This window comes from Aptenodytes forsteri, unplaced genomic scaffold, assembly GCF_000699145.1.
Source record: "Aptenodytes forsteri isolate BGI_AS27 unplaced genomic scaffold, ASM69914v1 Scaffold69, whole genome shotgun sequence".
Classification (NCBI taxonomy): Eukaryota; Metazoa; Chordata; class Aves; order Sphenisciformes; family Spheniscidae; genus Aptenodytes; species Aptenodytes forsteri.
The window spans coordinates 7,491,077-7,514,947 of NW_008795885.1; the positions used below are offsets into that span (position 1 = coordinate 7,491,077).

Genomic DNA, 23,871 nt, shown 5'->3' on the forward strand with positions numbered 1-23,871 from the left:
CCGGGCCGGGCCGGGCTGGGCCGTCCTCCTCGGGAGGAGGGTGAAAGCACCGCCACCTGCCCCCGTCGGCGCCGGCCCGCCCTCGTGGTATTTAGAGGAGCGTTGCGCCCGGGTGTCACTTGCAGCCGAGGCCGGGCAGCGGCCTCTTAGCGCTATGAAGGGTGGCGGTATCGAAAACCCGGTGTTTGAGCCACCTGACCTCGGCCGCCAGCGCCAGGCGAGCCCCGCTGGGGCAGGTGCCGGCGTCGCTGAGGCTGAGGCTGAGGAGGGGCCCTGCGGGTGGGGCCGCTGCGCCCCTAAGGCTCTGCAGCTCTGCAACAACCCTGAGGGCTACCTGGCTGCCTACAGCCTCCTGGCTATCTTCCAAGGTAACCCGTCCCCACCACCTTGCCCTGAGCCGCAGGGCTGCTGTCCTCCTCTTCACCTTCCCTGTGGGAGCCGGTCCTGCAGGCCTTCCACTGCCCTGGGTGCATCTTGCTCTCCATCCTGGAGCCGTGGGGGAAGGCAGGGGAAGAGTGGTGGTGACTCGGGTGGTGGGTGAGGGGAGGCAGGGTTCCTCCAGCTGCCCGAGTCTGGTGCTGTTGCTGAAGAGTGACAGTAGTGGTTTCACAAGGGAAAGAAAGTACCCTAGTGCCCTGGGTAGGGAAGTTGCTCATACAGTATTGCTCCCTGTACTTCACTCTGTTCCTCCTTTTTTTCTTTTCCCGCTTACCTTTTTGACTACTGCTGAGTCTGTGGTCCCATCAGCTCTGTGCTTCATGCTCTTGCCTACACTGTGTCCCCATTGCTCACAGGGAAGTATTGCTCCATATGCACCTCACAGGTTGAGACATAGGAGCCAGGGAATAAAACACATGATACAAACCAATAGACAAAACTGTAGTGCCCTAGCATGTACTTTGCTACCTGCCTGCCAATTAAAAAAGTACCTTGGCATGGTTGGGTGGGACTTTGGGTGATTAAGATGGCTTTAAAAAACCTGGTTTTGTTCTGTGGATCCCAGTGCAGACATCTTTCTAACACTTAACTAACAGCTTAGCTTAACCTTGGGGGGAACCTGAAGTTTAGCTTGCTCTTAATTTCTGTTGTTCAGCTTCAGATTGTCTTGTCCATATTTTTTGTTTTCTGTAACAAGATTTGTTAGGGCCTTGGCAAGCCTTAGGCTTAGAAAGTAGTAATAATGGCTGAGGGGGAGGGGAAGCATTAGTGTACCAAGTGTACAAACTTGAGGTTTGTAAAGCTTAGATATTATATCTGTCAAATGGAGCTATTGGATTAATGTTCAGAACCCTTCAACTTTATTGGACTAGCTAGAAAAGAAAATGTTTTCTGAAAAATTATGAGGCTTTAAACCTCATTCTTGTTGCTCATAAAGGATGAGACTGCTGTAGAGGGGTGGGGGAGATGCAGAAGAAGAGATTCAGTGCTAGAAGAGCAGGCAGCCTATGCTGAAGACTTCGCAGGATATGGATGGCTGTGTTCCTGCCTGGGACCACACTGAGGTAACTGGGACGGTCTGAGGAGAGCTGAGCAGGAGGTTCTGCTTAAAACCTAGAAGGATCTGACTGCTATTTGTGTTGCTTGGAAAATCCTTAGAAGAACCAGTGTCTCTCAGTATGTGTTTCCATGAACTCTTTCTTATTTCAGCCTGTTTAGAATCTAATCTTTTCTTAGCATACACGTGTTGTGTTAGAAAATAAGTATCTAGGGAGCTTTGGGCAGAGCATGTTGTTCCTTGCTTGTATTTGAAAGGCCATGCTACAGCTGGTAGGACCGGGAGGTGACTACTGTTGCAGTTGTCCTGCTGTTAGCTCAAATTTATTTTCTCTAACATAGTAAAAAGAAAGGGAGGGGTGGAAGAACTTGCATAACAGATTTAAATGGCAGCTGAGAAGTGGAAGACTTTTATATCATGCACGTATATTTTTGTAGCTTAAGAATATGGAAAGGCAACCAAAAATGCCCTGAATGTGACACTGAAAAGCTTCAGATTATATTACACTAGACAAAGCGTCTTGAATATTTCCAGCACTTCTAAATTTGCTATAGCAATATTTCTTAAAATCCAGTTTGCTGTGCTGATCTGATAATCTGCTCAGCTGAATAACACATTCAGTATCATTTAAATTTTTATCTGTTATTATTAGTGTGGATAGGTTGACAATCATTAAAAGGTCTTGTATCATAAGAATCTCTGTCCCCTTAGGATGCTGTGGGTGTTGGTTATGCCACTTATCCAGGTCTTGGTTCCGTTATCTAACTGTAGATGTATGCCAGACCTCAGAGGTACCTATCTAATCTAGTTCAGATTTAGTGCCTTAATGTAAGGAAACTTCTGATGCTTGTTTTGAAAGCTGATGTAGGCATGGCTGTTATAGACCTTGTGGCATTCTTAATAATGCGTTATCTGGATTTTCTGAACGAGTACCTTGCCTTTGGCTAGATCATAGAAAGGAAATTGGGCACTGAAGACTCAAGTTGCAACTCTCTTTGAGAAGCAGAAAAAAACAAGTAATTTTCAGACAAGAAATTCAGTGCTGCATGTGAAACTGCAAAAATATTCAGGTCTTGCAGCTTCAGAGTTCAGATAAGAGCATACAAAACACAACTGGGATTTTGAAGTTCTGTGAGCTACTACTGTACTCTAGCTTTGGGTCTAATTATTTAATTTACCCTCCAACTTACAGAAACCATCACTGAAGAAGATAAAATATATCTATAAAACTTGCTAATGTACTTCTAGGAAAGTTTATTTCCTGATGTGCTGAGGAATAATGAAGTAATCCTTAACACACTTTTGATGTGTATGAATTGTTATACTAGACTTTTTACACAATGAGTGAACATAGTAGGTCATTATCTGCAGTGACCTGGTACATGTGTGTAGATTTCTGTACGTGTGTGTCTAACTGAAGGCATGTATTTATTAGGTTATTTTTTAGCTGCCCTAGAAAAGAGGTTATTGTTATCATTAGTACCTGATTTGCTGTATTTCAGCTTCTCGGAGATTCCAGGTGAAACGTAACTCTTCATTTCTGGCTGTTTCTGTTTCAAGTACATGTGAAACCTGTATTTCCAGAATAGAAAACACTTCTTTGCATAGTATGTGGTTACATGACTAATACCTGCTTTCTGTATGGCACTTAGAGTTGCATAAATGTATGATTGCATCTTGTAATACAATAACCGGATATGCTGCAGTTCATAGCTGTAGTAGCAAACAAGGTAGAAGTTATCTCACTATTTTGAGTACAAGAAGGACTGTTTATTCCTCATGTCAGTAATAATTTTATTAAATAAAACAGAACCACTGTTTGAGACTGGTCTAGTCTAATCTGACTGAAAACTTTAGATAGCACTAATATTTTATACCCAGATTATATTTGTTACTGGAAGGACTTTTAAATTTTTTTTCTTTTTTGACTGGGTGTCTGCGAACCACTGCTTTAAAGCCACCATACTTAGAACAATTGTAGAGCATGTTTTTCTGTTAAATGGATGAAGAAAAAATACTCTTGTTTTTTGTTAGAGCAAATGAAGTTGGCTTATGATTAATCTGGATTTTGTGGGTCAGTACACACTGTTCCTAAACTAACAGATGTGTCAGGACAATAACGTTTTTGATGAGAATAGTTAAAAAATAATTTCTATACTAGTATTTAAGTGTTGAGATGTCCTTGTAGGATTTGTTTTTCAGATCAAGTTAGTATCAGCCAGGTTCCATCTTTCCTGAAGAGGCTTTTGTGATTAATCCCTAGATAATAGCATTGGAGAAGTTATACTGCCATTCATCACATCTGCGTTTTTACAGATGAAAACTAATTATCCAATAAAATTAAGTGCAAGGCTTATGGCTTTTAGGATGTAAATTAAAGGTGGCAACTTAAACCACAGGTAAAAGACAATGTCTCCTAGTTCTGTAATCAACTTGCCACATAGCACACCTACTTCATGTGAATGTTTTAAGGCCTTAGTAAATGTTTGAAGTGCTGGCAAATGGGAGAAACTTGTTTGTTCATTCCTTCATGCTAGTATTGTTCTTTGGTCAATGCTCCTTAAGAAGAAAAGAAAGCTGCCAAATGTATAAATAATGGCAGTGGAGTAATACCCAAATACTTCTGTGGATCCCATATGAATTTAAGTGTGGTGGTCAGACTGACAGGTGAAATTGTCATCCTTAATAAAGAGGCCATAGTAGGGTATTAGAAAATTAATAATACTGTGCCGAGAGCTGCCTCCTTACAGAAGGCTGAAGTGTTTAGTTACGGTGGGGATTGCACTGATAAGAAAACAGCTGGTTGATCACAGATTTGGAGTAAATTTTTTTCATATGTAGAGCACTCTAGGCAGATCTGTTGAAGTTCATCCTGTGTAGTTGCGCTTCTGGATGGTGCAATGCTTGTTCAAAACTAACTTAAATCCATTGCTGTCCCAGCCATCAGTCCTTCTGTTCTTGGAATGACAGTAGAGAATCGTGTTTGATTTTTAGAAAGAGGAAGGATAACTGTAGGGCCTGTGTCATGAGAGATGCTCATCAGTCATCTGTGAGGTTACAGAACTCTTAATTTTATTTGCAACCGTGACTCCAAGACTTCCTAACTTTTTTCCAGGGTATGTATTTTATTATGGGTGCAGTTTAATTAGACTACTGTGAAGTTATCTGACACTGTTATGAAGTACAGCTATTAATCTCACTTGTAACAGAATCCTATTTTGGGACTGTTAAAAGTGAACTCCTGTAAGTTTAACTATTTGGTGTTTCACATACAAACAGCATGTGAGGCAGGATGGGAGATTCAAGTTAGTATCTACAAACAACGCTTCTGTAAAAATGGACAGTGTGTATAAGCATGCACTGGCAATTGCAGCTTGCTTGCTTCTACTTTTGGATCAGTTTTTTGGAGTTCGCCATGCCTAAGTAGGGCAGCTCATGCAAGGCCTGTTCTCTAGGTTGTCTGATACTTCTGCTTCAGGGAACTTCAAGGTTCAGAGGGCAAACTTTTTTCTCGGTTAAAGTAAATCGCCTCAGTTGCTCTGAAACAGTTGCAAAGTATTTTTAAATAGCTTTACAATTTTTATATTGTAGGGAAGGATGTCTGTTCAAAAGCCTTCTTGTATTTTCCCTTCATGATGGCAGGGAGGAAATGATATTTGACAATCATAATTTGAAAGCTGTGTCCTAAACTTGCTTCAGTCATAGCTTGTATTCTAATGCAAGTCATAACCTTGACTAATTTCCTTTTAATGTGTACAGTATCTTATGACACTGTGATGTATTCTCTTTGAAATCTGTCTGTGCTTCAAATGAATCTGGAACCTTAATACACGAACAGAGTTTGAGGCATGGTATTTTGCTGGCTTAATACTTGAGTGTTGAATCTTCAATGCCCACAGGAGAGAACAAAATTGAATAGGTCCTATGCAGTTTGGCTGGCTTAAGTTGGCACTATATCAATCCACTACATACCTGGATTTTAAAGCTAATAAATAGCTTAAAATGTAGCTTTGTAAATATATTCATTTTAACCCTTCCATCACACAATGGTAAGTTTATCCTTGCAACTCTATAAAATTAAAGTATCTTTGACTAATTATCTCCTTTTCTTTTTTGTAGGTATTGTGGTAAATGGCCTGATTAACATTAGTATTTCAACAATTGAGAAGCGTTATGAGTTGAACAGTTCCCTCACTGGCTTAATCTCTGCAAGCTATGACATTGCTTTTTGTATACTGTCACTGTTTGTATCTTTCTTTGGAGAAAGAGGGCACAAACCACGATGGCTTGCTTTCTCAGCATTTATGCTAGGATTGGGCTCACTTATATTTTCCTTACCACACTTCAGTAGTGGAAAATACCACTATGGAGCTAAACTTGAAGGTAAGTTTATCCTTATGTTTTGAAAATTATTTAAAAAAAAAATCTCTGTAGTGACTTGGTGCAACTCTTAATTTGGCACAACATAGTTAATCTCTGTCAAAGTCCTAAAAATAGGGTGTTATTTCTAAAACTGAAAATAAAATGATTCTGTGAAATCCATAAGTTCAAGAGCTGTCTCTCTGCACAGTGAACTTTCTTTTTCAGAAGAGATTTGAATGTGAAAATCAGTTCTTGCTCATAAGCAACACTTGAATAAAATGCTTTTTTTGACTTGCAATTAAAATTCGAGTAAAAAATGATGTGGCATTTCTTTTGTCAATAGGAATGCAGGTTAGGTCAGTGATGTAGAATAAATGTTAAGGGAAAGCTGTTAGACTTAATCTTGTTGAAAGGTGACTACATGTTGCAGTTCTTTTGGGTTTTGAACTCTTAAAGGCATCTTGAGTAATTCATTAACAAGTTTAAGTTCTAAAATGTTGATTAAAACTTGTGGGTTTTTTTGAAATAAAGAAGGAACAAACAGTACTGAATTGTACTGAATTAAGCACTACTGAAATAGCAGGAGTAATCAGCTCTCAGATCTTGCATATCTTTTCTCGTAAAACAAGACTTTAAGTGCAGTCTGCTTAATGCCAATTATTTGCATCTCAACTTAGTGGCACACCTGTAACTAACAAAGTCATCCTGCTCTAATGATATCTAGATGTTTCTTAATCTTTTAGGATTGTATTAATTGTTATTGCAGTGTTTAATCAGATTTATGCTTTCAATGACTAAGCATATTAGAGCGTTCACTAAAAAAAATCAGTAGCTATTAAGCAATCTGATGGAAGATTCTCAGTCTTCCAGTTGTTGATTCTCAGATTAGTTTTTTTAAGTGTTAATCACATCACACACTTCCATGAGCTGTCCAGACATCGACCATTAGTTAAATAACTTTGGTAAACTATTGTTCCTCATCTAATAAATGAGCATCTGAGGCAGAAGTTAATTGAACTTTTAATGGAACAAGGCCAAAAGAAAAAAAGTCTTCAGTGTTTGGAGGCTATGAGCAGATGATTACTTGTTACCCCTTAGTAGAGGGGCAACAGCTTACTTGCTCCTGGCTCTGTTACAGTCCCATTTCTCTACAGTTTCAGTATTACCCGCCCTACTTCACTAGTATGGAAGGGAAGCTGAATTTAATACAAAAAAAGTTCCAACCTGATTGTAGGTTTCTTTAATTGAAACAAGATACTGACAGGGTGGGAGTGTGAAGGGAGATGGCCAACTACTGCAACTGATCTTTCCCCCTCCTACCAATTTTGGTCAAAATCTCAAAAAATCTGTTCCTGTTTCATCAAACATTTGCCACTTCATCTGCCATTAAAGATGCTGTAGGTGTTGATACCTTAGGGCTCATGTTCTACGTGGACTTTTGAAATTTAAAAGCTGTAGGGAAAACTTTAAATGGAATGTGTGCTTTCTTCTTCATGGCACTGTAAGATGACTGAATTCATGCTATTTTGACTGCTGTAATGCAGTTACCTATGCTGTGACTGTGGTGAGCAGATTTAAGGGCTTATGCTGACTTAAACATATGCTATCAAAGATAAATGACTACAGAGTGCAGGGAATGTCTGCCCCATAACAGACTCGATGTAAATCTGCAGGTGCTGTGCAACAGCATCCTGTAACAGTTAAGTTAACCGCAGTAAATGATTTTATAGGATGTCTGGTTTAGCTAGTTCTGATGTTGATGAAGCATCTTAACTATACTTTGGTTGCAGAATTTAATAGCACCACACCCCAAAAAACCTTCCTTGTTGCTTATTTGTTTGGATGAATAGCTTATAGAGATTTTAATGCATTGGGAGTAAACTCTTTTATTTGATGCTTTGTATTAAAATCTACAACCTAATTTATTTTTGAACAGGTCATAGTTGGTTACTTGATTATTTATGTTCATCTGTTATATGTAAGTACAGTGCAGGACAACATTAAAGTGTAGTTCAGTGCAATATTTGATATGGCTGCCAGATTAATTAATAGATCTAGTCTGGAATATAAAACACAACTAGCCTCCAGTATAAGGCTTAGAGAATTCCTGGAACTTCCTGTTTTACCTTGAGATACTAATTTTTTTATTCTGAATATATACACATCCTACTGTACAAAAGCATTCCACTGGAAATATTTATCATAATAACACTCTTTAGAAATAGTTTAATCCATTTCATATTGAAAGAGTAGCTAACTAATGGTCTACCTATTTACAAAAATTTTTAGCCACAGCAAACTTGTCTTGGCTAATCTCCAGAAAGGCTTCAGACTCAAATTTGTAACCTAGATGTAACGAGCTATTTGTGCTGGTAACTTTTTTAGGTTACATAGGGTCTTCAGTGTTTTAGCTGGCTCTGGTATTTGTAGTCACGAGCTCCATCTAGTGGTTTGTCTGTAATGAAACCATTCTGTATTTGATTACCTGTAGCCAGCACAGAGGATTGTAAAAACTGCAGATGCTAAAAGCAATGTACTTTTAAACTTCCATCTCAGATCTTATTGAAACATGTTTAAATTCGTAAAAGACGTCTGTCACAGCAAATATGAAATGCAGATCTTCATTTGACCCAATGAAGATAACTTTTTTGTGAGGACATGGAGGGATATAAAATGTAAGTCTAATCCACTGACTTTTAGAAGGGAAAACAAGTTTAATGACAAAAGGTAGTTAAAAATGGTCAGCCACCCATCTTAAACTTCTCCCAGAGCTTGGCTTATCTCAGTTAGACTTTCTTGATCGTGTAAAAGCCAGTGCCTTCTCTCTCCACCATTCTTATGACAGCAGCAAACAGGCTTGTGGATCTAATCCAGGTTAGATTTAACCTGTATCACTTTACCAATCTGTTTAAACCTTGGACTGATACAAGAAGGGGATGATGTAAATGGCTGAGGTAGAGAGAGTAAACTGTTGTTTGATGGCAGTTTTGGCTTATGCTGGTTTAAACTAATCTCATAGTTTTGTGGTAAATCATCTTTGCTTTTAAAATGTTTCTTTGAAACATGAAATATGGTCCGTGACTCCACTCAGCAAGTGCATGTGTACTTGCTGACTTTAAAAAAAAAAAGTCTGATAGCTGATGCAAATAAAAGGATTATAATTGTATTGAAATGCATATTGATGGTTCTCTTAATTCTGTAGTTAGACCTGATTATGTGGTTCTGCAAACAAACTAGTGTCATAAGCTTCTCTCATATCAATGTCACGATAAATTTCCTAGGGCACATAAATTGAAGAGCTAGAAAACTGAAGGAGAGAGGCTATAATCAATTAGTTACACAATGGCACAGGCTTTTAGGTTGATATGAACTGAGACATTGGGGGTGGGGATGGGGATTCATGAAGAACCACAGTCTGTCAGAGTTTGATTGCTATTACTGTATGTAATCTGCTTATTTCATGAAGCTATTTCTCATCTCAAATTAGGCTACACTTTTGTCACTTAACATCGTTCATGGCATTTTCTTGCTCTGCATTACTTGTTTTCTGATGTGTATATTTTAACAAGTGTACTGCAATAAAATAACTAGCTAAATGCTGTTTTAGACTTGCCCAATAGGTATTAGAGGCTAACTTATAACTGCAGGTATATTCTATATATGTGCTGTACACGAATATGTGTATGTTAACAAGATATTGTAGGACATGGTGTCCTTCTGTAGTCTGTTTTAGATGCTCTGCATGTAAATAGTACAAAGTTAACCTGATTTAAGACTTAATTTCCTGCAGAAAAGAAGAATGTTGCTAAAGAAGGCAGATTGACAACAAATGGAAAATATACTCTAAAAACTTTAATTTTTAGAGTAGTGATTCATAATAAGATGTTCCCCATGTGGCTTCAGTATAGCATTAAAATGAGGATTGTTCCTAAGTGGAAAGGAAGGAAAAATCTTAGTGACTTCTCCTCTTGAAGTTTTCCCATCACTCTACGTTGGCCAGTGTCTGTGCAACAGCACTGAATCACCTGTTGTGTGCTACATGACTCCACCACCACTATGGTGCTGTTCCTTCTGGAGAAAGGCATGATGAAACCCATGGATGCCTTTATGATAACATCTAACAGTGTAGACAGTTCTCTTTGAATATGTGCTGTGTGGCAAGCACTTCCTTGTGTTTTATGTCCTGTGAGCCTGAAGTGTGGACAAGCTTGCCCTTTGTTTGCTTAAGTAAAAAGTCTTCTCAAATGTAACAGGACCTGAGAGAAATGATGTAATAATTTTGTAGCAAAGTATTGAGAATTAATCAGTCTGCTCATCTGATCTGAAGGGTGTTTTCATATTTGCTCAGTATGGCTTGTTTCTACCAAACTGATGGGTTTATCCTCTTCCTTAGGGTTGTATGCTGTTCTGTGGAAAAACCTGGAAAGAACCAAGCTCCTCTTTTTGATCTTGTCACTTGGGACTGTCTGCTACTAAACGTGCAATGATAGCAAGAGGAAGGAGAAGACAAAACATACTCCCTGTCTTCACTTCCTCTTTTCTCTTCCCTCCTCATAGTGCCAAACATTACAAGGGCAGGCGCAACCTTAGTCTGTTCTGCCTCTGCTTCCCTCTTTGTGTGTGTGGACAAGTACAGAGGCTTTAGATTAACTTCTCATTCTGGAGATATGGCAGTGTGTGCTCTATGAGAGATAGTGGTGTGGTTTTTAAGTTGGTTTTTTTTTTTGGAGGGAAACACTTCTCAAAACAGTGTATGAGAAGGGAGGATTATCTTTGTTTGCGACTCTGATGACTGCACTTTCCTCTCCAGCAGTCCAGCTTTCCTCAGGTTGTTCAGGCTGCTCTGCTCTTCACTCTGGAAGTTGTTGTTAGTGCTCCTCAGAATCATTATAAAGTACAAGAACAAAATGAAGCATCTGTTACCTAGGAGTATTCACTAACCTGCTGAATGACCATTTGACAGTTTTTTGCATACATCTGGTCAATAATGCTTTCAAACAAGCCAAAATGTTTTAATAAGATTATTTTATCCATCTTTCCTTCCTGGTAAGGAAACAAAAACCAAGACGTGATAGTACTTCTTTTGGGGGTATGATATCATAGAAGGTTAGGGAACTGTCATATAGGGTATATTAGTAGGCCTCAAGATTAAAATGGGAGCCTGGCACTAACAGCACTTCATATGTAGTTTAGCTTTCAGTACAGGTTTTTCTTCAGGTGGACTGTGATGAGCTGGGTAACAGAATTTTAAAGACTTGCTGTCTCTCTTTCAGACACCTGTCAAATTCCAGGAACAAGCTCTGCTAACTTCACTTGCAGTGCCAGCACAAAGTCTTCACTTCCCAACTATCTGTATGTCTTTATCCTGGGACAGCTGCTGCTGGGAGTTGGAGGAACTCCACTATATACTTTGGGGACGGCTTTTATTGATGACAGTGTCCCAAAACACAAGTCTTCCCTTTATATAGGTAAATTTTAAAACGGTTTATAACACATTGCTTGGATAGATCATAGACTGCAATGCCTTACAAATGCTATTATGAATTCCTCTAATTAAATCAATCTTGTCATTGTTTACTTATGTTCAAAAAGTGTTTCTATATCAATTACTGTGCAAGTTAGGTATTAGTCTGCTATAAGTGTCATGTTTTTTCAATAGTTATTTTGCAGAGCACGGTGAGGCTACTTTGTGCACCTCTGCTGCTGTTTTTTTATGTCAGTAACTGAAAGTGATTAAGTGGTAAATATAGGCTGCCTGTTAACAACAGAGTAAGTTGTAGCAAAAATTTGCTTTTTACTGTCACAGGTGTTAAACTACTGTATATCAGGTCAGTAGCCACACGTTACTGTATCCTTTTAACAGTTTTATTTATTTACCTTCTAACAGTAGGCTGTCCCCTCAGTGCAGGGACACTCCTGTGGGTCATGTGATCAAAGCAGTTCTCTAGCCACATACAAATTTGGCATTTCAGGAGGAAATACTGGAAGTATCTTTCCTTAATTGAAAGTAAAGGGATTGCCTAGAAACATGGAGAAAGCGTTTGTCTTACTGTGGGGCTGTTTGAAAGCTAAGGAATACTAATTCTTAGCAGTGATTTTTAATCTTTCCAGTCAGCATTCTCTGGGTTACGTGCATTTTTATTGCCAAGTTCATTGCAGTCTAAGTGTGTTTTCTATGGGTATGAAGATATTTGCTATTTTCCCCATTTTATGTGTAAGCTGATAAAAGTATGTTAGCTATACTGGTAACTTGCAGGAGGAATTCAAAGCATCTTAGATTCCTGGACTGTTTTCCAGGCTAAATCAATATTTTAGGGTGCAAAATTGAAATCATCATCTATTTGCATACAATTCTAGCTTAATTGTTCCAGGCAAACCACTTCATTTGATGCCAAAAAATAGAATAGTTGCATATGTTAAATCTTAAATAACAAAGGCAGCTTTTATTTTTGCTGTTTCTTTATACTGAGAGAGAAGGTTACACTTTTTTTCTGAGGCTAGTGAAATAAATAGAGGAAAATTAAGGCTGTCTGCATGATTAGGGGATCAAGAGGTAGCCTGAAAACTCAGGAGAACGGTGTCAGCGTTCATACCTAAAATATAACAAACCAATATAATAAATCAATGCTTGTGCAATCTTCAGACAACTGCGGAGTTCAGAAGAACAGTGTATTCTGCCTAATATAACAAAGCTAGAAGGCAAGTGAGTGGACAGGTAGCTACATTAAGCCTTAATTCTTTTTCTTGCTTTTATGCAATGTACTGAGGATTTAAAATACATTGCATTGCTTTGCCTAATGCAAGAAGGCTTGTGCAAGGCAGCAAAAAAACCCCCTAAAACTTTCTGCTAGACTCTGTAAATAGCTGCTAGCATCTTAGACTATAAGCTTGCAACTCATAAGCTGGTAGTTTCTTTCTCTTCTGAAACCATGTGTGTTTTCATGAGGACTGTTCTCTTGCTGAACTGAGGCATCTACATCTAAAGCCAATGAAAAGTTAAGCAATTCCAAATGGTAACTTAAACTGCATGGTCTGCAGGAGGAAATACGCACCTCCTAAGCTAGGTTTGAAGTTCTGTGGGATGAATGTGGACTTAACTTGGAAAGATCCTATGAGCATGTCATTATTTCCAAAATACAGGAAAACTTGGGATATGTCAATATTTATTTATTTTGACTTACTGATACTTGAGTGTCCCCTTCTGTGTCCCTTCTCCCTCTTGCACCTCTCCCCCGCTAATTCCTTCTTGCTGCGTAAAGAGAGTGAAATAATACTAAATACTCAGGATTCAGGCACTTTGGAAACAAATGAGAAATCCAGATTCTTCAAACTGGGGAAGAGCATAGAATATCAGCAATAAGGATGCATGTCTTACCAATTATTTAGATCTAGTTACTATTAGTTGCAAGCCATTATCTGCAGAGACAGTGCTCCTGCCAGCAGTGCTAAAGTGCCACAGAAATCTGGCTGGTAGGCCAGGGAGACTATTGTGACATCAAGAAAATCTTGTTCTAAGGCCAAAAAAAATGGACCTAAGAGTGCTCTTTAGTAGGATATGATTACACCTGCAACTTCAGGGTTTTTTTTTAGAACTGTCAGGAGCTGTTAAGAGCCCTGGCTTTGTATTTTAAGGCTCATATCAATAAATGGAAGTGCATATGATTGAGTTCTCAATGAACTCAAGTGGTAGATATTACTGGAGTCAAAAGTTTTAATGGAACCCCGGCGTCAAAAGTTTTAATGGAACCCCGGCTTCTGGTCTTGGCAGATCTAAAAAACAACTTAAGACTCAAAAATATAAATATGTAGGTTCTTAAAGATTGTGAGCACATACTGTTAACAACTGATGCTTGTAAAAACCTCACTTCAGAAACTTATTCACAAGCTAGCTTGTGATTGTAGGCACAAGATGTGCAAAAGGCAATCTAATAATGCATAAAGATGCTGTCAATGAAGTGTCTTTTGCTGAACCTCTGAGTTGCAGCTTTTAATGAGAGCTGCAAATTTTCTTGTTGAGGGACAAGTACAAATTTTATCTTCTACATGCTATAGTTAAAGTAATGACAGTGAAAGAACAGGTTGAATTACAGAAACCATTTGGTCTGAAGTTGACTTAGGAATTTTTTTAAAAGAAGGCTTTAAAAATGTATGGTGAACTTGATGTATTTTCTCTTCTAGGAATTGGCTATGCCATGTCACTGCTGGGTCCTGCTATTGGCTATGTCTTAGGAGGGCAGCTACTTAATGTTTATGTTGATATCCAGATCCCAGAAAGGCAAGATACAACTTAGTCTTTTGCTTTCTATTTTCTTTTCCTAATAGTTCTTACTAAAATCTTCAGCTTTCCTCCATGTGAGGAGGAGAAATTGAGGAGTATTTTTGTTTGGAAAATACTGTATTTTCAAGAGTTTCTTTTAACCTGGTAAGAAGTTGCATTCACAAGGGCTTCTAGGAAGCGAGTTACTTCCCACAGTGAGTAGTCACTCCATTGTGCATGAAAGTTTCTCTGTAGTGCAAATAGTTAGTTCTAGCTTTCTGAGATATTAGCTATTTTAAAGCTGATTAACAAAAAGTGCTTTGTCTTTTGATTAGTTGCTCATTTAGGGTTAGATCGCAACTATTGATTTCTTGTGCAAAAAGCTTCCCTGAGGTGGAATATGAGGGGTAGGATACTGCTACTTACCTCCTGGGGAGGAGCTTGCTAAAAAAATCTACCAGTTGAGTAATAGTCCACTATTCAAAAAATAATGTTATAAATTGTACTACTGTCCAAACCAACAACTTCATTTACACTTTTATTTCATGTGTTTTAGGGACTTTGGATCAATGCAATGGCATTCTGAACTTCTGTATTGGCTGTCACATAACTCATTGATTATGAAGATTCTTTCTAAAAACAGCTTTTTTAGTATCTTAATAATGTTACCAGATCTTGAAATCAGGGCCAAATAGTGGCCTTTAAATTAGAATGAATTTGACTAATGAGTTGAAAGCTATATTTGATAGAATGCAATATTGTTATAATAGAGCTGATGAATGTGCTTTAAACAAGCAAACAATAATACATGTAGAAAACAAGAAAATGACAATATTAAAAGGCTTTCTGTTAAATCAATATAAAAAAAAATTACAGCTCATTGACATCTAAAATTGCTGATTTGAATTCATGAATGGTAAACCTGCTTTTTCCAAATTATTTTTCCAGTACAAAGATGGATCAAGATGACCCACGTTGGCTTGGAGCATGGTGGATAGCATTTCTTGCATGTTTTTTTGCAATTTGGCTTCTTATAATACCTTTTTCATGCTTTCCGAAGCACCTACCAGGTAAACGTTTAACAGTAATGGGTTACTTTGGAAGAGAGAGTTGTTTATACTTGTGGGTTATAGACTTCTGGACTGAGTGATTGATTCCTCTTTGATTCTGTTTCTCAGTTAACTGAGTCTCAGTCTTTGGCTAAAACCTGATGATAAATACCTTGTTTCCAATATGCTGCCTTTAAAACAAGGTGGATGGGCTAGAGAGGATCTTGTGTATGTAACGATGTACAGTAGAACTGGAAACAGGTAGAGCATGGAAACTGATGGTCAAAGTTTGGAAAATGCTTGCAGCTAAGCACCCAGGACTATATTTAAAGCTGCTATGTTATCCACCAAGAATCATAAGGAAATTCCATTGACTGAACTCGTGTTGTTGTCTTTGACTTTATTGCCTTATTGTTTTGGGTGGAATAATAAAGCATCAAAGTATCCCAGAGCAGTCTTCTAAAAAGAATAATTTTAATATAATTTCTGTTCAGGCAGATATTATCTAGGAGTCCCTTGGAAGAGCATCTGAAGGAACTCAATAAGCTTATCTGGAGAGAGAAATGATGGAGGAAAAGAAACAATGAAGTAGGGAACTGGGGAGAATGTAAGGGCTGTTTAAAAAAAAAAAAAAAGATAAATTGAATGGGCTTCAGGATAGTCTGAAATTCTTAGCGTATCCCTGATAATATCTTCTTACAGTAAAGGCCTTCCAACAGAAACATGATGCTTTCAGCCAAATTCTTCTTTCCGCAGCAATACATTATTGATCTCTTTATGGATCTGTACCAATATAATATTGAAGAAGACTTACAGTGTCTAAGCTAGTTCTCCCAAGGAAAGAAAACACTTATTTTGATGCTTTTTCTGACTTTAAGAGCACAAGTATTCGATGTCTTCATTGTCAATAAGTATGCCCATTTGTAGGAACAGCAAAAATACAAGCTGAAAAAATCTCTGAAACACATAATGATGGAAGTGAGGCGCTTGTTGAGACCAAGAATATTGGAAAAAGTTTTAAAGACTTTCCCATGGCTCTCCTGGTAAGGAAATCTTGAATTTACTAAAACTGATATATTCTGAGAAATGAAATTCTTTTTCAGGTAATACATAAATGTTTAGAAAGGTAATTGCTTCTTTATCGTGTTGTGATAGGAAAGTCTCCAGTGCTACTGATAATTTAATGCATATTCATTTTGTTGATGCTTAAGATTGTTAAAGCAAGAAAAGCATATTAGTGAAGTTCCACATGAGAGTATCTACTTTAAAATACAGTGACTTCTAGTTTACATGGTACTACAGTGAAATAATTTCCTGAGTGTTATGCTCATTTCCCTCCATAGATACTGTTGAAGAATCCAGTGCTTATGAGTCTAATAATAGCCAGTTCTTCAGAAGCTCTAGTTGCCACTGGCTTTGCCACATTTCTACCAAAGTTTATAGAAAATCAGTTTGGAAAGACGTCGAGTTTTTCAGCAACTCTTGGAGGTAATGTGGCTTTTCATTTTTAAATCTTAAATATATTGTGCTGAACACCTTATTAACATTATGGGTGGAAGCTTATACAGGCATCTTGTGTTTGTCTGAGGTATTTGTCAATATACTTATATGAAATGCAGTTTTCAGAGCAGAAACAGTATTTTTGTATTATTCTTTCCTGCCCTATGAGAACCCTGGTACTTAATTCATCAAGGGTGCAAAGCTACTTGTTGTCTCTAAGTTCAGAAGACTTTGATACTCGTATTCAAAGTAGAATGAGAATTTTGTGTGCTGCTGAAACTGTACTCTATCCCTTTCTTATTCTTGGTTGAAAAACATTTAATTTTCCTCACTTAAAATCAGCTGAAGGAGCATTAAGCCTTAGTCCCTACTAAAGGAAGCAAGGTGAAGGGCAGCTGGAAAAAAAGCAGTGCTTACCACAAGTAAGGGGTTGGCTTGGCGTTTCCCTTATTCAATTCCACCATAACATTACAGTGAGATAGCTTAGAATAAAACGACTAATCAGGATATATTATAAAAATATTGTGTAACTGCTTCTATAGTTGGCTTACTGTCACTTATTCCTATTATCTGATATGCAGAAGTAATAGGTAGAACAGGGGAAGGCTATGAAAACCTGAGTGTTGGAAAAACAAATAGAAAAATCTGATGGAAGAGCTGTACTAGGTGGGGTTACATGATTAACTCTGACACAATTACTTCTGAAGAACAGCAACTAGATCAAGGCAGATAGGCCAACAGATGCTTGCAATATGGCAGACAATATTTCTGGAACATGTCTTGCTAAATTACTTAAGCTGTATAGTGCTGCAATATAAGCATATGCTAGTTGAAGTGCTCTTTCTCCAACAAATACTTTTGGGATAGACTTTCTGAATGACCTACTTCCCTGGATAATACTAGATAGTACTATCACTATTCAGGCATCATTGCTTCAGAACAAAGTATCTGCAAGTTTTACATAGAAATACATTGGACTAGATGCTTAATTGTTAAACAGTCATCAGCAGTGAAGCGGAAAACTGCATGTTCCTTTTTTGCCTACAGACCTTGTCTGAATTTCTTTTTGATTTGAGTTTAAAATATTGATAGTGTTAATCAAATGTAGAGCTTTAAAGAAATGCCTACACTAATGTTGAAAGCTAGTTGTACCTGAACTAACGTTGAGCTAGCTAGTCTGAGTGTTACCAATGACCATGTTAACTATTTAAACTACCTTTGACTATAGACGTCTGTGGCCTGTGCAGTTCTGTCACTGTACCTGAACTGTCTTTAAAATTAGCTGTCGCAGGTCAGTGCAAGTTACACTGAGTTCTGTGTTGTATTGTAGATTAGCCATATAAGAATACTCAGTTATGCATCTGGAGTCCTAGTAGTGCAAAGAGGATAAATCATTGTGGACTATATGGACTATGACAGCAAAACTGACACACTGATCTAGACTTTTTTAAATCTTTCTATAGATGCCTTATTGTACCTTGTGCTGTCTCTTGTATAAAAGCAATTATGTTCTCTTTTTAAAAAGTTTATAACACAAATGTATAACAAAGAACATGGACATGTGAAAAACACTGAAGCAATGAAAGAACACTTTCTGTTTTCATGAAGTGGCCTACTGGTGTTCAGAGATTCCTGCCCAGTATGTAGTACTCATAAGTAATCTAGTTTTGCTGTGTTGAACTTGGATTTTGGACAACTATAAATTACGCAGTCAAGCTGAACTTCTGGAAAGGCTAAAGATAATGTAAGGGTAGAATAGATTACTCATGCTGACAGATTCTGGTAGGATGGTTTGAAAATGACATCACATGAACTGCATCTTAAGATACAGGTGACTTTTGTGATTTTTTTCTTAATGAAATTGCACTCTAAATTGCTTCACTAATTGTATCTTGCATTTTTGTGTAATTGCTGGTGTCTTGTTTTCCTCTAGGGCTTGTATTAATTCCAGCAGCAGCACTAGGCCAAATAATAAGTGGCATCTTGGTTTCCAAGTGCAAAATGGATTGCAAAAGCATGATCAAGTTCATGATAGGCACTTGTTCAGTGGCCCTGCTATTAAACACAGTGTTTTTATTTGCTAAATGTGGGAATGAACCTTTCGCAGGTGTCTCTGAAACATATAATGGGTAAATATATTTTAATGCACTCTTGAGTTTGATGTTAATGTTTAAAATAAATAAGCTACATCACAGAATACAAAACCTTTAAAAATGTTGTATTTTGCCTTGATGTATGAAACTGAAATGTTTTATGGAACTCTCAAACCTTGTTTTTGGAATCTTCATGTAATAGATGATTAAGGAAATGCTACAAAATGTTCTGAGCAGACTGTACAGGCTCAACAAAAAAAATCCCAGCTTCTGTAAACATTCTAGGTGTAGTAGCCATGTTATTGACTACAGCTAACTTTGTATCTCTGTAGAAGTAGTATGTCTTTTGTCTCTTGTTTTATTAACCAGCTCTTGACAATCTGGGCAGTTTGTTCCTGGAAGGAGTCTGCCATGTGCAACAATTTCATGAGAGAGCATTGAGGTGCACTGCAACTTAAACTGATTGCAAATTTTTCCCTAGAAAAACAAAGACATTATTGTAGCATCAGGTTCTAGCACATCTAGCTTCCATTTACAAAGGAGGCTTTCTCTTTTCCTGTTAAAATGGCTGATAGAGGTAGAAATTTAATGCAAAGAGAGCAGCTCAGTGACATAGGTTGAAGAATAAAAATGGGTGGAGTAACATGGTTAACACGGAAACATAATTCAAAATATTCAAAAGACTTCTCTAAACAATATGTACTTTTCTTTCCTTTAACACAATTCTCATTCCTAATGAGAATGCAGTCATTTTTAGATATTTGTAGTAATTGTAATAAAAATTCTAGGATGAATGTTCTTCCTGTTGCTGTGACCAAAGCTTACTCTGGAAACTAGTATGGCAGTGGGAAAAAAAGTCAGAAAAGTGACAGTAAAAATGAAGCAAGACTAAAAACAAATATCTGCAAGGATAAGCATTCTTTAGAGATTGGATTTCTAGGTCCACTTTTAAAACTTCAACATTGAATGTATGTGATCAAATCACCAGCATAGGCACTATGTTGTGTAAAATGCCCAGTCATGCCTTATTAAGGAATTAACCATAAGACTGTAATGTTTCAATTCTCATAGTTTTAAATAGTACAAATTTCTGTAGCACGAGCAGTGTTTAAAGGCAGGAGGAAGGCAGCTAGCTGTGCCAAAACTGTGCTCTCAAGTGGTTGGTTACTCTGTCATGAATTGACAGAGCCAGAGGCAACTCCAGCTGCTTGAGGGTCTGCCAAAAAGCCAGATGCTGTTGTGCAAAATAACTCTAGTAGGCTGGTAGCTAGGGACTGCTAGCTGCCGTTTGGGGGGAAAAAAAAATCATAAGCATGAGCAGCATGCTGTGCAACTGGGTGAACATCAATACTTTTTTGTTGTTTTCCCCAAATCCCCCATTTTAGAAAAGGGTTAGGTACCACTATCTTGTACAAAAGCAGAATCTGTAAGTTATGCTCCAATGCATAAAAAGGCATTTGAACCTAAATAGGATGGGGAAGAGGATGTTTGCTCTTTACTAACACAATAGCATGAAATGTACCATGACAATGCAAAAGATGGGTTGGGGGGGAAGTTGGTTTTGTAGCCTCTAATGCACATACAAGTTGGTAATACTTTAGGAAAAAATGATAAACATCTAATCAGCAGTTAGGCTTGGATGGTTTCTTCACTTGATATTTATCATACTTTTTGACTGACTTAAAATGAACATATAACAAATAGAAGAACCCAGGAAAATCCTATCTTTCTCATGGAGGCAACTAAGTGCACAAATATCTCAGAATATGAAGGCTACTAATTTTCCTAGGTCCTTTAAGGGAATCATTAACATAAACATAACTGACAAATATTAAAGGTTTTCCCCAAAATACAAAGAGTGACATGAAAGACTAACCAGATATTTTTCAGGTCTCATTCAAGTAAATGTGAAAACAGTAAAATAGATAACCTTAGGTTAATGGGACAGAAATTCAGGGGGCTTGGAGGCAGTAGTGATTGAGGGCAGTCAGGCTTCCAGTTCTCTAACAGAGTAGAAATTTAATGCCATGATACCTTAACCATTCATTTGTATTTCCTTTTCCAGAAGGCATACAAAATGAATAAACCAATCTTCATACACTGGTGACTGGGAAAAAAAATTCCTTAAAGCTCAAGTTACGACTCATTCTGATTTCTATCTTTACAACTTGCTGTATCAATTGATAGTATATTCAAAGGCTAGTGTTGACATTTGACACTTAAAACATGGCACTGCTTCAGGGTCTGAAAAAATGCTAGCTGTAATATTACTGTGGACACTTCAGAACTGTGAAAACTAGGATGCAGACTTTGGTTGTGGAAAGCTTGTAGTTACATATTGAGCAAAAGAATCTGTATGTAGCAACTGAATACTGAAGAGGTTGTATAGAAAATAGTATGTGAAGCTATCCATATTTCTATACCAGGTCCTATGATAATAAGCAGCTGACAAAAGGTACAGCTGAATTGATTTTCGTCCTAAGTTAAATGCAGTTAACTTGTATTGAATAGTTTTGTGTAACTTCAGCAGTTATGTAGTTCAACTGTTGCTGAAGACCTCTTATCTACAGCAATTTGGAGTTAACCAATCCTGAAATAACTCTTTCCACTCAGTATCCATTATAAAAAATGGTTCAGTTTTATTTAATTCACTGTTACATGTTGGACCATAGTTTGTTGGACATGTGACCTGCATCAGGATAGTTAGTGGCATGAATATAGTGCCAGTTCTGAAACTGCTTTCCGTGAAGGAATAAGCAACTAAAATATGTAGTAGTAGCTTTAACAAATTTATAAGCTTGTGGAAGAATAGCCAAGTGTCTAACTGCTTATGCCATTGAACAAATGCTTCTGAAAGAATGAATCGTGAGAGTGCTCTGAGAGTTGACTTGGAAATTGATGCAGATTCATTTTTGTGGAGGTTTTGAAGAAATCATTCATGGCAAGCATTCTCTTTTTATTGAAGAATAGCCTTGAGGTGGGGGGGTGGGGAAAGCTTTTGTAAGTTTAGTACCAGAACCACATGAGTACAGGATCACTTTTGAGTTCATATGTTAATGAACAAAGTATTTTGTTTGTGGTAACTCTGTTTATTACTAAGGTAGGCTATAAGCAGAACTAATGTGGCTTACTTCATCTAGTAAACACTTAAAAGAATTGTTTTTGCCAAATTCTTTTGCCCAGTATTTCCTTGAAAACTTAAAGGAATAGAAATGCAGTGACTATTTCTGTAGTACTGTTTATTCCCACAAGTCTTTGGGACTCCTTTTTTTGTTTTGATGTGAAAAAAATACCCAACCTATAGAGCTTTTAAAGACCATTTAATGGCCTCATCTACTAGGCTTCTTTAGAAAAGTGATGCTAGAACAAGAAGTTCCATTTCATAAGAAAGTATATATACTAAACTATTTCTTTTGTATTTTAAGATTTCTCTGACCATGCATAACTAAAGGTTCAGTGCCTCTTTGTAGGTCAGGGAAGACAGACATTGTCTGCACATGTAAACAGGACAAATGTTGCCATTGAATTGATTAAATACTTCTAGGCTTGGCATGCCTCATAGGCTAACAAGGCACTGTATGAACAAACCTGTGATTAGTGAATTTGCTTATGGTGCACTGTAGTGCTTTAAGCCAGAGCAAACTAACTTTGATTCTTCTATGTATGAAGAATGAACTAATGTAACTTAGTAGGGTTCAACTGTACCACAACCAAATGAAGTGTGTAGGTAGTTATGATGTCCCTAATATTCCATGTGTAGTTTGAATTCTATGTAAGTAATCAGCTTAATTCCTAGATAAATTATTTCTTCTCTTAGTATTTGTGACCTTCTTAAATTCTCTTGAAGAAACCTGCCTTTTAGGTAATGAATCTGGAACCTTCAGTTTACAGTACAGTATTTAAACTTCTGGCAGTGTCAGTATCCTGGTTTCAGCTGACTGAACTCTTAACCTGTGAAGCTTCTTTACTTATTACATGAACTACTGTTAGAAAATCAAAGGGTGTTTTCATTATCTCCAGTTATATCTTAAGAGGGTCCCCCCACATCCCAAACTGATTTTTCATACTAATAGTGTAGTGGGACTACTTCAAATACAACCATACTATGGCCTATACTGGAAGTGAATGCCTAAGTTGAGAGTAGTTATAGTAAGCAAGAGTTTAATTTAACTCTGTTCTTCATTAGTTATTCTCTAAACAGCCAGAGAAAATCTTTAAGGTCCTTTTGGGTGTGATAAGACTTTGTATGTCATGGCACTCCGCATTTAGCCTGTGCGGTCATCTTGGTGCTGCAACAATCTAGATGTCTGCATAGCAGTGTTAAAAATAGTAAAAATGCAATGGGCTTGCAACTGGACTTGAATCCAAAACAGGAAAAAAATCTTAGAATATGATCAGTAAAAGAAACACCGAACTCTGGTTCTAATCTTGTTTTTTAAACTGTAAACTGAACAAATTCAAGTGTAGGAGAATGTGTGGGAGAGAGGAGATAAGAATAGGGTTGGGACACAGAATTTCGTCATCTGTTTTGTGAATGGAAATTGGAGGAATAATCTATGGAAGTAATAATAGCACAAAAATAACTAGGTACAGAATAAATGGGAATTTCCTCTAGAGTTGTAACTACTAGGAACATGGCTTATTTTTAAACAATTAAGTGCATAAATCACCTGAATTGAATATTTTGAGATTTATTATCCTATAAATACTGCATTACTTATTTACATATCTGCTGTTTTTAAATTACTTTATTAAAAGCCTATTAACTTTTACCTTTCAGAACAGGTACGCTGTATAACTTAACAGCGCCATGCAATGCTAACTGCAGATGTTTGCGCTCTATGTACTACCCAGTTTGTGGCAGAGATGAAGTCCAGTACTTTTCTCCCTGTTTTGCGGGATGTGCATCACATCTTTTTAACAACATGAAAAAGGTACTCTATGCTATGAAGATAGATGACATGGTCTGTTCTGGTTTCCTGCAAAATGCATGCTGTACTAAAAACACTCTTCCCTTAGTATGACGGGAAATTGCAGTATTTCTGAATCTAAGTGGTAGTTACTACAGCAAAAATTGGTGTGGATTAGGAAACACGTGTAAGTAGGATGAATGTT

At 37.4% G+C, this 23,871-nt stretch overlaps 1 protein-coding gene across 1 annotated transcript in view; it reads left to right on the top strand.

The window, feature by feature from the left end:
* Positions 1–154: 154 nt before the first annotated feature.
* Positions 155–23,871, top strand: part of LOC103903076 (solute carrier organic anion transporter family member 4C1) — a 30,393-nt gene continuing 6,676 nt past the window's right edge. Inside the window, exons 1-9 of the mRNA XM_009284209.1 lie at positions 155–368; positions 5,615–5,878; positions 11,131–11,325; positions 14,036–14,132; positions 15,063–15,184; positions 16,091–16,206; positions 16,507–16,651; positions 18,597–18,792; positions 23,537–23,690. Coding sequence (XP_009282484.1) covers positions 155–368; positions 5,615–5,878; positions 11,131–11,325; positions 14,036–14,132; positions 15,063–15,184; positions 16,091–16,206; positions 16,507–16,651; positions 18,597–18,792; positions 23,537–23,690 — 1,503 coding nt within the window. The remainder of the gene's footprint in view (positions 369–5,614; positions 5,879–11,130; positions 11,326–14,035; positions 14,133–15,062; positions 15,185–16,090; positions 16,207–16,506; positions 16,652–18,596; positions 18,793–23,536; positions 23,691–23,871) is intronic.